Source organism: Vigna radiata, chromosome 5 (genome assembly GCF_000741045.1).
Source record: "Vigna radiata var. radiata cultivar VC1973A chromosome 5, Vradiata_ver6, whole genome shotgun sequence".
Lineage (NCBI taxonomy): Eukaryota > Viridiplantae > Streptophyta > Magnoliopsida > Fabales > Fabaceae > Vigna > Vigna radiata.
Genome location: NC_028355.1, coordinates 13,907,481 through 13,923,379, shown reverse-complemented (window position 1 = coordinate 13,923,379; position 15,899 = coordinate 13,907,481). Strand labels below are relative to the sequence as shown.

Below are 15,899 nucleotides of genomic sequence, written 5' to 3'. Positions count from 1 at the left end.
GTTACACTATGACTTGACTCGTCCGGACTAGAATGATTGTCAAGCTATGGCGGGTCATGCACTCATAGTGGCTTCTACTGTTTTGCAAAGTCGTTGCCAATGAGTTTCACCCTACTACACTCACGAGGTTAGTCTATAACGTGCCTTGGAGCATACTGGAAGCCTCCAAGACTAAGATCTCCTGCCACTACTCACGACATGGTTCAATCCTCTCTACTTGAGAATGATTGATCATTGTAGTTTCAGGATAACCCTCAAGACTGAGCTTCCATGCAAATCATTCTAAACACACTAAGGGCACTACCATGAATCCTCTCCTAGAGGACCACGAAATTACATCCAATAACCATACTTAGGGATGGCAAAAACATCCGTACCCGCGGGTACCCGCGGATAAAATCCGCTACGGGTATTTAATACCCGCGGGTAGCGGATATTTTAATACCCGCTTGTTAACGGGTCGGGTTCGAGTATCACCCTATCCGTACCCGCGGGTACCCACTACCTGTTTGAGAGGTGAAATTACACTTTTTTTCCTGTTAAGTTTTATTACTTTTGAATACTCTCTGCATCTGCCATCATTCTTCAAACCCTAACTTCCTCTGAACTCCTAAATGTTGAGCTTACCTTTCTCTTCTCACCAAATCCACATATCTTAACTTTCTTTCTATGCTGCTGATTTTTTTGTGCGAAGAGGAACTAGATCCAGCTGCTGGTTTTCTTTCTCACCAAATACATCAGGGTTTTAGGAGAAGACGATAACCCTTCTTCCCCAATTGGTTGTGATTGGAAATCAACCTTCTTAACCACAAACAAAGCCATCGCACAACAAAGGTTGCTTTTTTGGTTTTCTTTCTCACTACATCAGGGTTTTGGGAGAAGACGATAACCTTTCTTCCCCAATTGGTCGTGGCTGGAAATCAACCTTCTTAACCACAAACAAAGCCACTGCACAACAAAGGTTGCTTTTTGTTTTTTTCTTTTGAGTAAATTCAAGACGTATACTGAAGTTTGGTTTGCTGTTCAAGCACTTGGGGTTAGTTTAATATAAAAAATGGATTATGATAAAAGTGTAGGAAATTTTCAATGCAAACTGTTCACTACTTTATATGGAAAAGAAAAATAAAATTGATGGGATCTGGAATGTTTGCATCATACGACTGAGGTTTAAAATTTCAAAGATGTATGTTGTATCCTTTCTTAATATTTATGATTTTCGGGTTTAGCAGGAATATGTTTTATCATTATTGATTTGGATTTCCTAATTGTGTTTGGTAAAAAATTTTCATTTAAAAACTTATAAATAATTTTTTTCATTTGAATTTTTGCAATTTAATTTGAATTTTTTCATTGAAAAACTTATAAAATAGCAGAAATGTTTGCAATTTAATTTGAATTTTTTTATTTAAAACTTTATAATTTTTTTTTTTACATATTCGCGGGTTAACGGGTATCCAACGGGTTAAAAAAATCCGCGGGTTTTTTTAAGACGGGTATCCAGCGGGTAGCGGGACGAGTAGCGGGTATAATTTTACCCAGCGGGTCGGGTAGCGGGTAGGTACTATCCGTGTCCGACCCGACCCTTTGTCATCCTAACCATACTTGTTACATTCAACACCAATTATAATCTTTATATTTACATACTTTCAATTTACTAACATTCCAACAATCATACGTCAAAGTACAATAAACAATCCAATAATGCATCACAATTCAATTAAAACATAAGCATGAAAGTAATTAGGGTGATCTAAACCTTGAAACCAAAGAGGTCCACAATATAATTGTGAACATTTGCATAACCTGTGGATTTGTCTCGAGAGAAACAAATTGAAAATCAGCAAGTTCAACAACTAAGATGTGGCTTTTTCCACAACTTGTGGATTTACTTTAGGAACTGCGAATTTGAAAACAGAGAAGTCCACAAGCAGATTGTGAATTTTTCCATGGGTTGTGGAATTGTGCAGAGCAAATACTAACCTCTCATAGATACACTTAAATCTCAACTTGGACACTTTTCCCCACATTCTATTGACTCTTAGGATCTCCTATGCACCAAGCTACATTGAAAAACACTCTCCTAACTCAGATTTGCTACCTCAATCCAATTTAATTACTTTAAACCACTCAAACTCAATTAAACTCAATTCTATACATTTTAACACAAATTTTCTACAACTAATAGCTTGAACAAGTTTTAATAGACTTAACAACAGACCCCAAACCATCACATTTATTCCATACCATTTAATTCAGAATCTTACTTGTGAAAACCCTTGAAAATGAACCAAAATCATACAAAACACACTAAAAAGGGCTAACAACCAGTTCTACATCAGAATTTTGCTGTCATAACACTCAAAAAAGTCTTAATTAACCCTTAGACCCCTACCAAAACATAGTTTATCCAAAATAACCTTTCCTTTAACTTTTCACCTAACAAAACCCTTTTCATAACCTAAAAACTACATATTTCTTCTACTAAATACAAAACAAGGACTTATAACAGTTCGATAACTCATATTTTATCCAATTTAGTGTTCCAAATTCATCGCACATAACATTTACATCAGAAAACACATCTAACCTCATCATTCATCAGTTTTCACGTTAATACAAGAATATACAAGCAACTCAACATGCCATATTTCTCAATTCAATGAAATTTCACAATTAAATCAATATTTTACCTACAAACATTAATTAGAACTCATTAATCAAACAAAATCAAATAAGACTAGCTCCCCTTACCTTGCAAGTTTCTCAACGCAGCTTAGAATATCGTTTCTAAATTGTCCTCCCTGGAGGAAAACGCAACCAGCTCCTTACATCCACTGAAATGGTAGTGAGAATCAGCTTTAGAGCTTGATTGGGCAGAGAACACAAAGGGAAAGCTTACTAGTTACATGCACCAGCAAGGTTGCATGGCCTAGCTTCAAAAACAGTGGAAGAAAAGGGGAAAATTTCTTACCCGGATGAAACGGAGAAACTAATCGGTGCAAAAGAAAGCCCTTCACGTCGTGAACTCTTGAGCACCTTCAAATAAAAAATTGATCAGTTCAATGAATGGGAAAGTTAGAGAGAAGGCAGAGAGAATTTAGGATAAAGGAGTTTTTAGAAAGGAAGAGTTTTCAGCAAAATGAACCAGAATTGTTGAGAAGCCCCTCCTAAGGATGGGTTGTCCTTAACTTCATGGGTCTAACTGCCTCATATAAGATCCAACAACCCTATGTTTTTAAGGTCCTTACAACAAGTATTAGTCTTATAATAGTATTGTATAAACATTATTTTTTTAAATAGATTTTCTCTTTAATTTAAATTGTAACAATCTAGAAAAAAAAAATCTATAATATTGTATAAAATATTTAAATCTTTAAGCTCTAGAAATTATTTTCTTAAATAAAGTGTTAAATTATAAAATGAATGATGATGCAAATAATACAAATGTACGTGCGTGTTTACATAGGTAAAATCGACAAAAAAAAGTCATTAAGAATGTTAAGTGAGCATGTGTAGCTACTAATCTGCACTTTCTTTTCTTCTTTCTTATAGAATACATTTCTACCTAGTGTGAACATTTTTTTTTCTCTATCTTTATTCATTCTTAAATCTTAAGAAAAAGTTACAAACAAATGATTATATTTTTCCCTATTACACATATGAAACTATAAATTAACTATTTGCCCACGGTATAAAATTATATATTAATTATTAATCTCTTGGGATAATTTATTAAACAGGGTTAATTTACTTTTGCAATGAGTTATTAACAAGGTGAAGTAAGTCTTACAAGTTAAAGACTTCAAAAGATAAATTTATTCTAATATTAAGTCAAGGTGAAGTATATACATACATATATATATATATATAGGGGGTTTGCTAACTTGCGTACGCCTCTTTTTCAATTGGTACATTTTAACAATGTGTACCGAGTTTTAGTAGACAAAAATACCCTTATATCATGAATTCTAAAGATATTTTAATAATTTTCATTCTCAAAATTAAAAAAATAAAAAAAGAAACCCCCCAAACCTTTATCCACCTCTCTCATTCCACTCAACCCTCTCTCTTTCATCTCTTTCACTCCAACCTTTTCTCCGTCATCCCTACTTTAGTCCCAATTGAAAAAAATAAGAAACACTTGTCTTATTTTAATAATTTTCATTCTCAAAACTTAAAAAAAAAACTCAAACCCTTACTCATCTCCTTCATTCCTCTCAATCTTTTCTCCTTCATCTCTCTCACTCAAACATTTTCTCTGTCATCTTTGCACTAGCCCCAACTAAAAGACACTCATTATTAAATAAAATGGTTAGAGAAAAAAAATACTTACATAAATAAAAAAAATTAAAGCACCTAATTTTTTCTTTATATAATTTTAAATAAAATTTCAAGATTTAAAATCTTTACAAAATTTCTTTATATAATTTAAAATCTACTTATGAATATAATATAAATCTATTTTAAAAATTTAATCTTATTATTTATTGAAATTATTGGATTATTAGTTATTAGACTATTACTAGACTATCAATAAATATTTAATTTTATATTCAAGATGTATATGTAAAAGTATAAAAATACTAGAAATCTTATATTCTTGAATAATAAGATAAAATTTTCATATTTATTTAGCTATGCAGAATGAACTAAACTTAAAAAATTTATTTATTAAAATAGTGTATTTGTAAGACTGTTCTATCTGTAAGATTTGATTTAAAACTTAATAATAGTGTCTTATTTTTTATTTGTTATTTTCTAGATTTTCGTGTGTATCCTGAATCAAAGGGTTGTTGTAACTGGTTTTGGATGTATTGAAAATTCCAAGCCAAAGCAGTCCACGCCTCAAATAAGGAATCTTCTTGAGGTTTATTTTATAAGAAAACCGAAGAATCCAAAAAGAAAACAATATACTTCAATTTTGAAATTGTAAATTTATAGATTGCTGTGGAAAAATCAAATCTAATTTATATTAATCCACACAAAAACAGGGTCTTCATTTAGACACGTGTCAACAAAATAAAAACTTAGAAATATATTAATCTAGTAACTCTGTCAACAAACTTAATATATTGGATCTTAATAATTTAAGGACTCTGACGGTGGTCACCTGTTTTATGAATTTATTTGTGTTGAAACTAATACGAATTTATTTAAAATAATATATACATTTTATTTATATTATTTCAATTTCTGCTAAAGAATATCACCTTCGGTCTCGTAATATTAGCTTCACATTTTATTCCGGCGTGAAAACACCACCTTACTATCAATCTCTTCGGTGTGACACATTGATTCCAATCTTACCGAGTAAGATGAATTCCAAATCTCCAAAAACAAAAGATGGCATAAAATCATAAATAACCATGAAAAGTCAATACAGTATTTCTGACATCATTGATTATTGATTGCCCATAACTTATATTATCTCTTTTTTCTTAGGCTAGTTGCCATACGTATTTACTTGTCATTAGTAAGTTATCGTTGTGTTTGTTTCAATGTTAGGTAGAAATTATTTATTTTTCATGTTTCATGTACACTGTTGTTATGTTGGATAGAAAATGGCAAATTGTTACTGAAACTTAATAGTGGCAGTTATATAAATTAATAAATTTAAATTTTAGAGATTTATTAATAATTTTATTTATTTTATTTTATTAATTGAATCGATAAAAATAAAATGCGGTTGAGGGGAAAAGTTTATTTTATTTCGAGTATGTTAATATTTTTGTTTTTAATTTTTATTATTTTATATTTAAACTAAGGCACTGCATTTATTTAAAGGATGTAAAGATTGAATGAAAAGAATTTCCGTGAAATGAAAAGAATCTGTGTGGCTGAATTGTTTTAACATGAATATGGTATTTGGATAGGTGTTCAACGCGGATTAAGGTGGTTAGAGAAAGTGTTGAGGTTGTGTTGTTGTTGACATGGAGAGAATGAATAGTGGGAGTTCGTCAATCAGAAGACGTTCATTAAGCATATCAAGTCACGTAAGTTATCATATAGAAAATGATGATGAGAATGAGAGTGTTTCAGAGGCTGGAGACATTGGAGATCGAGCTCTTGGAAGCAGGAGGTTTAGTGAGAGCAATAGTTTCCGTTTGTCCTTCAACAACAGGTCAGAAAAAGAAGCTGTTGTTTCCATTCCAGATCAACACAAATCGCATTCCAATTCCTCTGTTGGGCCTTTGCCTCCTGTCTTCACATCCACTGATGGAATCGTAGGTTTTGAAGACACACAACATGTGAGCTTCAACGCTTGATTTTCATGTAGTCCAGAGATTTTTTGTTTCTGTGATTTGGTTATTAATTAACCGTATGATCTATTTTCAGGACCCTCCTAAAGGTTTGCCAGAGTTGCTGGACTATACTTCATGTTTGGTTCATTTGGCGGTTTTTGGAATTCTTGGGGTAATATCTCCTAAACTTTTGCTTGACGTGTTAGATATGGCTAACTTGTTGGTGCAGAATGGCATTGTTTCAATTCAGAATTCTATTGCCGATTCAGAGAGGATATGGCAAATTTCAGCTGTGACAATGAGTTTATATTATGACATGCAGTTATCCACAAAAATCTAATACACAAACTGCAAGAATACTTTGCAGGTCTTAACAAGATATTTACTGCAGAAGTTATTTGGCCCTGGGGTTGCCCATGTGACAAGCGACCAAACCATTCTTTATGTTGATCTTCCTTCTAATATGGTGGGTTCCCTTTTCCATCCTCAATATTTTGTGTCTTGGTTACCGACAAAATTAGAAGCTTCAAAGTTTAAACTTAAAACATAGAAGTACTGTCAGAAATTTTGGTATTCACTTGTGAGGAAGCTGATTCAGACAATCTAATGCAAATTTTAACATTGTTTCCAGATCGGTTCGTTTCTTATGGGTTGGTTTGGTGTGGTATTCAAAGGAGACATATCTCAAGTGTCAGAGCATCTAGCTATAGCAATAACAACTGGTTACTTAGGAAGCCTTACAACCTTCAGTGGTTGGAATCAAAAAATGCTTGAACTCAGTGTTTCCGGGCATTGGCTCTTCGCTTCACTTGGCTTTCTATTAGGTAAATGAGTGTATTCATAGTGCCTTTTGTTCTAAGCTTGTTGTTTCAAGCAAATAATTTTTCTTTGTTTAAAATTTATCCCTAGTGGATGACTTGATGATTTTATTTCCTCATTATTGCTCAATTGATAAGATGAATTTGTTTTACAATTACAAATTTTCAGGTTTATTTCTCGTTGCCTATTCCATCCAGTTTGGGATTGAAACTGCCAAGGGTTTTAGGTGGCTCCTCCACCGACTGGGTATTAGTTCGGGAAAAGATGTTAATAAGATAAACTGCAGAGTAGACAGCTACCATCGTCAGTTGATAGTTATGGTGATGTTCATGGTTATATTAGGCATATTGTGGGGTGTAAGTGGTGCATTAGTAAAGGCTGAGTTTAAGCACGGTGGTAATTCTGCACATTTATGGTTTGCTTGCATGGTTGGACCCATGGGTGTGTGGATTAGATGGTTCTTAGCAAGGTTAAACGGGCGTGGATTGGGAAAGGAAGGGTTGTTTAAATGGATTCCATTCGGGACTTTAATTGCCAATGTATCAGCAGCTTGTATTATGGCTGCACTTGCCAGTGTGAAGAACACAGTAAGTTTCTTTGTCATCATTCATGTTCAAGTCCCCTATAACTGCCTTGTCCAATCTCTAAGCTAGAATTCATAGACTCATAGGTTCCGAATTAGATATGACAGTAAGATTTATCTGTGTTGGGAAATTGGCTTGTGTTGAATTTCTTTGGAGAATACTGTGATTAATTCTTTCCCTCATGTCTGTTATTACATAAATCATAAACATTATTTACTTGTCTGATGCAGGTGAACACCAGAGATTGTGATACTGTTGTAGCAGGAATACAGTTTGGCCTAATGGGGTGCTTGAGCACTGTCTCTACTTTTGCTGCTGAGTTCAATGCAATGAGAGAAAGCAGTCATCCTTGGAGAGCCTATGCCTATGCCGTTATTACAGTTTGTGTTTCGTTTGCCTTGGGAATACTAATATACTGCATCCCTGTCTGGACAAAGGGGTTTGACATTGACACGTAGCAATTGAATAAGGCAACCTTGTTTAGGCAACGGATTTTCTTTTTCTTTTTTGCTGAGAATTGGTTGGCAGTTCAGAGAAGCAGAGTAATGTGTCTATACTATTCTTCATAGTGAGATCTGTCAATTTTTTGATTGGCTGTTAAAGGGGAATTTGAGCTGATAGGTCACTTCTTACTAATATGGATGTCATTTCTTGATGTAAAACAAACAGAGGAAGTGTGAGAATCTTTCAATCATGTAAGAAATTCATCATTAACTGGAGTTTTCACAAAATTGTGGTATTGTAGGAGTAGATACAGCAGAATGGAAGGTGTTCATGTAGTCTGTATTATTGACTATTCAATCAACTTTTCTGCATAATTAGCAAAGATGCTGCAAGTGCCAATCATTCTTTGTTGGATCGTTACAATAATATCACAGGCTTTGATTAGTGCCCAAGAAATGTAATGGTATTGAGATATTACAATCCCAATGAATGAGACATATTTGAATCACTAAAATTATGCATGAGATGAATTAAGAACTGTCAAACCACGGTAGAATGATCAAATCTGCACTCAAAAACCAGAACTGGACAGCACCAGTCCAACTCTAGCGTGATAGCTTTTTTGATAGTAAGCGTGTTCATGTGGTCTGATATGTAGAATGTGTTTATATGCTATGCTATGGATTGAATCATGATATAAACATTCAAATAGGTTTATAACAATGCTAATGGAACTTTAAAACAGAATTTACAAAAAAAAAAAAAGTGCAGACCAAACTTCCTAAATTCAGAAAATCATCTAACTCAAAAAACTGGAAAACTGAGTACTAATCCTAGATTTGAATGCAGAGACATGAATCTAATGTAGAAATAACCACAAAACATAGATTGAAACTAGAAATAAGCAGCAGAAACTAAAATTCAACATTTAAACCAAAGCTAAAGCCGATTGGCACGAGAGTAACTGTAAAAACTGATTAATCTGAATTAAAACTGAAAGCTAATGATTGGAACAAATTTATTTATTATGAAAGCAAGTAAAGGAATGCAAATTTGATGAAAAACACATTAAAGAACCAAAAATCACAAAAACAGGTTGAACTTCAGCGTAGCTGGCAAAGTGTTTGTTCTAAACCAGAAAATGAAAATCCTATTCAAGTCTCATCTTACTTGCTAATGTTCATTTCCGAAATCCTTGGAGTATAGGAATCACTTTGGATTCACTCGTATCTCAGCATGGATCCAAAACAGAGGCTAGTAAGGTGCAAGAATGAAAACCAAATGTTCAAGAGCAGAAAATTCATATTCTGACTTAAAAAGTAAGGAAACATATCCGAGACATTGAATTAAAATTGCAACTGAGTAAAAAGCATTAAGAGATTAATAGAATTGAATTGCAAATCAGAAAACAATGTAAAACTGAATTAAAAGAAAAATTAACTTGAATTGAATGAAACTTTATGTGAACAGTACAATCACCAAAGCTCTTTGGTGTCTAGCTCACTTTGGAGTCTTAGACAACCAGAAATCTCCAGACAAAACTATTCTAAAAACTGAGAAATTTAAAAATATGATTCGTCCCTCTTTCAAGTTTCAGATCCAAGCCTTTTATATGCTTCTAGAAGTCCAAACCTATAAAACTGGAAAGCAGCCTAGAACTGGTCATAGGAACTGCCAATAGCAAGTAAAAATTATGTACAAACTACCTAGACTAGCCTTGTCTAACTATACAAATCACCTAAGTAGCAAGTAACTAGAACAGCTCTCCTCAAAAGATACTGGCTGGCGCAGGTTTCTTCAAAGTGCAGAATCTGTCTATTGGAGTTCTTCACAGCTGGTACCAGGTCATCACTTCAGGATCAGCAGGTTGCAAGTCTTGGTCAACTTCTCGGCTTCAAAATTACCTCTGTCAGCATGTTTCTCTAACAAGTCCAAACTCCAGCACGTTAAAGCTCCCATGGCAAGCTTCTAATGTGAGCACATTCAAATAAGGTTCAGCACACTTTCTTCAGCAACTTATATCACTCGAAGACTGCTCACTAATACTTTCACAGCACCAAAATCATCAGCTGGACATATCCTTTCAAATGTACTGCACCTTCAATTATCAGCACCTAAAATCTCAATTTAAACAACTGAATTCGACGTAAAAAATAGAACTAAAAGCTGACTTGAACTACTTATATTGACTAAAAAAAAAACAAATTAAATTCTACATTAAAGATTAAGAATCAAATCTAACTTTTACTATTTATAAGACTACAAAATTTATTAATTCAAAAACTAACTATCTTAAAACAGTGATACTTCTGCCAATGTTAATTGAGTTTGTATTCAGCGGTTGGCCTCTGGAAAAGTTTGCAAAAATCCAAAAGATCTCCTTCAATTTCCATTGTCTCTGGTTCAGTGGCTATTCCTGAGCAATTGAGTTGAGTTTATAGAGGAACTCATCTATTGTACTTGTTTTTTGAAGCAAGCTCTTTCCTTAGGCTTGTAATAGATTTCTTGAACTAACGGAGTAAGTTTTCTGGGTCAGTGATGGAGACCTTCTTGGACCAACGAGGGTGGGTCTGATTCTTTGAATAGGTTCCTTGGTTGATAAGCTTGCACATGGATTAGGCACGACTAGGAAAGGAGCAAGGATGGCTTCTCGGATAAGTTCTTGGTTTTCTTTTGGTTCAAGAGGGCCTCAACAAAAAAGGGTGGTATTCTTGGAGTCTGATGAAGGTTTGGAGGTATTTGAACAAGGTAACTGAGGTTTAAAGGTAGTGGGGTGGTTTCTATAAAGGTTCTTTGCCAACAAGATCACAATAATGAACAAAATTTGATTCCATAGCAAGGCAAACCAAATCTTGAAAATCTTAAATTCCACATGCTTTGATATTTGAGTCAACAATGAAAAAATTGAGTGCACGTCCCTTACACGTAAAATACGCATTCACTTTAATAGCCACTACGGTTTTGTTACCAAAAGTCCATGCAGGAACAAGATCCATGCCTAAAGTGGTGAAAGCGATGACGATCCCTTACCACAATTTCACGATCAAATGCTTTGGAGATTAACTTTACAACAGTGTGGCAATCATTACAAATGCGCAAGTTCTTCATAACTCTGATTGGAGTTGGTGGAGCTATAGTGATAAGTCCAAAGGCGACTGCAAGTTTCTCACTGTGCCTGAAAAGTGCAGTTTCCTTCTCTTCATCGTCTATGTCTAGTGAAACCTCACTTGTGGTTGGTACATAGCCCTCAATCTTTAATTTTGCTGACACTTCATCTAACATGTGCTCAATATCACTTATTTGTGGGTGGGTCTTATCTCCAGCCAAAAATTCATGAACTATCCCATTTGCTTCAATCATGCTACAACCAGGTGTCTTTACCACCCCATGTTGTGCCATAATTCCCCGAATTTCAAGAACATTGCCCCAATGTCCTTTTGAAGCATATATATTTGACAATAATACATGGAAACCATCATGGTTAGGCTGAAGCTGAATAAGTTTTCTTCCCACCCTCTCTCCCATTTCATTGTCATGGTGTTTTCTACAAGCCCCGAGCAAGGCACCCCAAGTGGCAACATCAGGTGCCATTGGCATACTCTCAATCAGTTCCTCCGCTTCTTTAAGCAAACCTGCACGTCCAAAAAGATCAACCATACATCCGTAGTGCTTAATATTAGGCTCTATTTTGTGTTCGTGGATCATGGAACTAAAGTAGTGACGCCCCTCATTGACTAGGCCCATGTGCCGACAGGCCCCAAGAACTCCCATAAATGTTATCTCATTAGGAAGTGTCTTAGTTTTTTTCATATCTGCAAACATGCTGAGTGACTGTTCTACCAAACCATTCATTGCCAACCCAAGAATGATTGCATTCCAGGTAGAAACCCCCTTTTCCTGCATCGCGTAGAAAACCTCCAATGCATTTTCCACACACCCGCACTTCACATACATGTCTATAAGAGTCGTGCTCAGAATAGTATTAATCTGTAATTTATTTTTATTTATATAAGCATGAATCCATTTCCCTATGTCCAAAGCAGCCAGATGGGTGCAAGCCGAGATGGCACTAACTAAAGCAGTTTCGTCGGGCTTGACTCCATGAAGCTGCATTTCTTGGAACAATGCCAAAGCCTCTGAAAAACATTCATGTTGAGCATAACCAGATATCATGGCACTCCAAGACACAACGTCCTTCTCCGGCATGGAATAAAACAACTTCTCAGCAGATTCAATTGAACCACACCTCAAGTACCCAGAAATCATCGAGTTCCAAGATATTTGATCCAAGAGAACACCACCATCATCAAAAATTCTTTGCGCATCCACTATCTCCCCACAACTAGAGTACAAATGTATCAAAGCATTCTTAAGACTAACATAATCCTCAACCCCAACTTTCGCCGCCAAACCATGCACCAACCTCCCCATCTCAGCATTCAAAATTCGCGAACACGCGGATACAACACTAACCACAACGATCTCATCCACTGTCACCCCACTCGCCTTCATCTCCACAAACAAAACCAACGCCTCCTCACACATCTCATTCTGCTCATAACAAGAAACCATCGCACTCCACGACACCATGTCCATATCCCTCCCTCGAACCTCATCAAAAATCCGCCGCGCCTTCTCCACACACCCCTTCCTTCCAAAGAGCACAATCATGGAATTCGAAGCAATGGTGTTCCTCTCCGGCATTCCCCTATACACACGTTCCGCCTCCTCCACATTTCCCGCCTGAACATACCCCGCCAAAACAGTATTCCAAGAGACCAAATCCCACACAGGACTTTCCTCAAACACCTGGCGCGCACTGGACATGCTCCCACATATAGCATACAAGTTGATCAGCGTGTTCCGGACGTACACATCTTGATGAAAACCAAACCTCACGACATGTGCGTGCAGCTCCCTTCCCTCGAACTCGGACACCCGGGCAGCGCAGCATTGAAGGAGAATTGGGTAGGTGTAGTTATCGGGTTTTGCGTGTTCCGCAAGGAAGAGCTTGTAGAGTGTGAGGGCTTGGTGGGGGTTGTTTCGGAGTTCGAAGTGGGCGCGCATGATGGTGTTCCATGTGAAGGCGTTGGGATTGTGAAGATGGTTGAAGATTCGGAGGGAATAGTCGAAGGGAACGAGAGCGGAGCGAGTAGAGAAGTTTATGACTCTGCTTGCAGCGTAGGGGTCTGAGATGAGGCCGGTGAGGATCGTTTGTGAGAGAATCTCTCTGAAGTGCCTCGGCCATTGGCACCGCTGCAATGCTGCGTCTAACGTCCACACCTTCATGCTTCGTCTCCTGCTTCATACTTCAACTCACACGCATCTTCATTTTCTGCATAACTTCACGAGGCTGTTGTTTTCAAAATAAATAATTAAATAATTTTTTTCATAATTTTAAATGTAGTATATTAAGCCAAACAATTATAAATTATTCACAATATATTACTAACATTGAGATTTAATTATATTTAATATTTTGTTATTATCAAAATTATTTTGTTTTATGTCTGAAAAATTGATAATTTTTTATTTTTATTTGTCTTTATATTTGTTATGGATAATGTTGTCATTGTAAAACATTTTATATATATATATATATATATATATATATATATATATATATATATATATATATATATATATATTTAGGACACACCGATTGTCACTAGTATACTCATTTGATATTGTTATTAGCAGTGGAAGAATGAGAATACATGTATTAGATAAACGTAAAAATGTTTTAAAGTAAAAGCAGTTGAAAAGAGAAAGAAAAAAAAAATTGAAATGAGATCTGAGATTGTTTTAATTAAAGAAAAATAAGCGAAAAGTTATATTAAATTTAATTGATATGATAAAGAAAAGTAAATTAATTAAGTAGTATAATAAATTACAAAAGTATCTTTGATTTAATTTTAATAAAATTGGGATAGATTGAAATGGAAATATAGTTAATTACGAAGGAATTAATTTAAAAAATTAGAAATAATATTTAATATTTTATCCACAGCATTCTATAAAATTACATGGATTTAAAATATAATTAAATTTGTTATAAAGTTAATTTATTTTATTAATATTATTGTACAAGAAAACAAAATTGAAATCACTAATATGAAATTAATATTTAATTAATTTATTACAATTTCAAATAAAAGAAAATTAAGATTTTTTTAAAATAGAAGTGAATAAAAATATTAATTATTTTTAATATATATATATATATATATTAATTTCATTAAATTATTTATACCGAGATATTATTATGTGTCAAATATTTTTATCATATTTAATTTTCATCTTAGTTTTTAATATATTTTTTTATTTATATTCAAAGTAATTATGGATTATTTTAAAGCTTTCTTAAATCCATTAACTCCTTCTCCAACTTACACGCTGTCCCTCCTCTTTCTACAATTGTGAGTCACCTTTCCTTCTTGCTTGCATGTCACCACTTGCTAGCCCAATCGTCACCTCTTCTTTCTTTCAAACATATGTATCTCGTCGTTGACATCATGTCTTCAACCATCTCCGGTCTTGGCTTCTCCTCCTTAAGTAAACCTGAATTTCACCCAACACACACTATCACTAATATAAAATATAGCATCTCTTTTATGTTGGACATGGAGAAGGACTATTATATCATGTGGGGTGAACTTTTTTAAACTCATGCTCGGGATACCACAGTTATTCACCATATCATCTCTCAACCTAGGAAGGAACGTTTGGCTCCAACCGATGCTAATCATGAAAAATGGACCACTCTTGATTCTACTATACTTCAATGGATATACTCTACTATATCTTTTGATCTCCTTGCCACTTTCGTGAAGAAAGACTCAATGACTATGGCTACCTGGAAGCGTTTAACTATCATTTTTCAAGACAGTCATGTAAGATTTAAAGTATAAGACACAAAATAATGAAATGAAAAGTGATATATTTTATTGAGCATAAATAGTAAATATTTATACTACAAATTAAAAACAGAAATGAAACAAATTTGAGAAATATATGTTAAGTTAATTAACTAAACAATGCATAAAATCCTCCTAAGAAATAGCATAAGAAGATGTCTTTATTTAACTAATTTGACTCCTTCAACCACATGATGTTGGAGTCACAAAATCCTAACAATATCCTCTTTGACTCGAAGACAACATACACCAAGTTTTTGTCGAAGATATAAAAATCTTGCTTGAGGAAGTGATTTTGTTAAAAAATCAGCAAATTGATTTTCAGTTTTGCAAAACAACAGTTGCATGTCACCTTGCTTTTGAACCTCCCTTAGGAAATACAACTTTATCTTAAAATGTTTTATTTTCCCATGAAACACAGGGTTCTTAGAAATTGAAATTCCAACTTGATTATCAACAGGAACCTATGTAATATCCTTTTGCTCCATGTATAGGTCAGTCATAAGTTTTCTTAGCCAAATTGCTTGATTTGTAGTTGCAACAGCTGCTACGTATTCAGTTGCAATGGTAGATTGTGTTATGACTTCTTGCTTCTTTGAACGCCATGAAAAAACTCCAGAACAAAATGTGAAATAGTAGCCTAAAGTGCTTTTCATGTCACCATTACTCTCAGCCCAATCACTATTTGAATATCCAAAAAGACTGAAATATATTATGGGCTGAAACTTCACTCCATAACTAAAGTACCCTTGATATATCTTAGGATTATTGTTGTTGCCTTAAAATGAATCTTACTAAGACAATGGATATATAGTGACAACAAGCTTACTACTAGGTAATATCTGGCCTGGTTGCAGTCAAATACATCAAACATCCTATTAAGCTTTTATACA

At 34.5% G+C, this 15,899-nt stretch overlaps 2 protein-coding genes across 3 annotated transcripts; one reads left to right on the top strand and one right to left on the bottom strand.

Annotated features, from left to right (window-relative positions):
- Window positions 1-5,795: 5,795 nt before the first annotated feature.
- Window positions 5,796-8,481, top strand: LOC106759959. Of its 2 annotated transcripts, none has more exons than XM_022780663.1 (6): window positions 5,796-6,248; window positions 6,337-6,414; window positions 6,634-6,708; window positions 6,874-7,066; window positions 7,230-7,648; window positions 7,876-8,481. In XM_022780663.1, exons 1-6 carry the CDS (start codon window positions 5,931-5,933, stop codon window positions 8,101-8,103), a joined length of 1,311 nt encoding a protein of 436 aa, XP_022636384.1. In that variant the 5' UTR covers window positions 5,796-5,930; the 3' UTR covers window positions 8,104-8,481. The 2 variants fall into 2 exon arrangements, with proteins under 2 accessions (XP_022636384.1, XP_014498849.1); XM_014643363.2 differs by having other exon boundaries at window positions 6,610-6,708.
- Window positions 8,482-9,506: 1,025 nt separating this feature from the next.
- Window positions 9,507-13,445, bottom strand: LOC106760351 (pentatricopeptide repeat-containing protein At1g08070, chloroplastic). Its single transcript, XM_014643789.2, has 2 exons — window positions 11,120-13,445; window positions 9,507-10,187 (listed from the first exon to the last, which is right to left on the bottom strand). Exons 1-2 carry the CDS (start codon window positions 13,376-13,378, stop codon window positions 10,173-10,175), a joined length of 2,274 nt encoding a protein of 757 aa, XP_014499275.2. The 5' UTR covers window positions 13,379-13,445; the 3' UTR covers window positions 9,507-10,172.
- Between the last annotated feature and the right edge of the window lie 2,454 nt (window positions 13,446-15,899).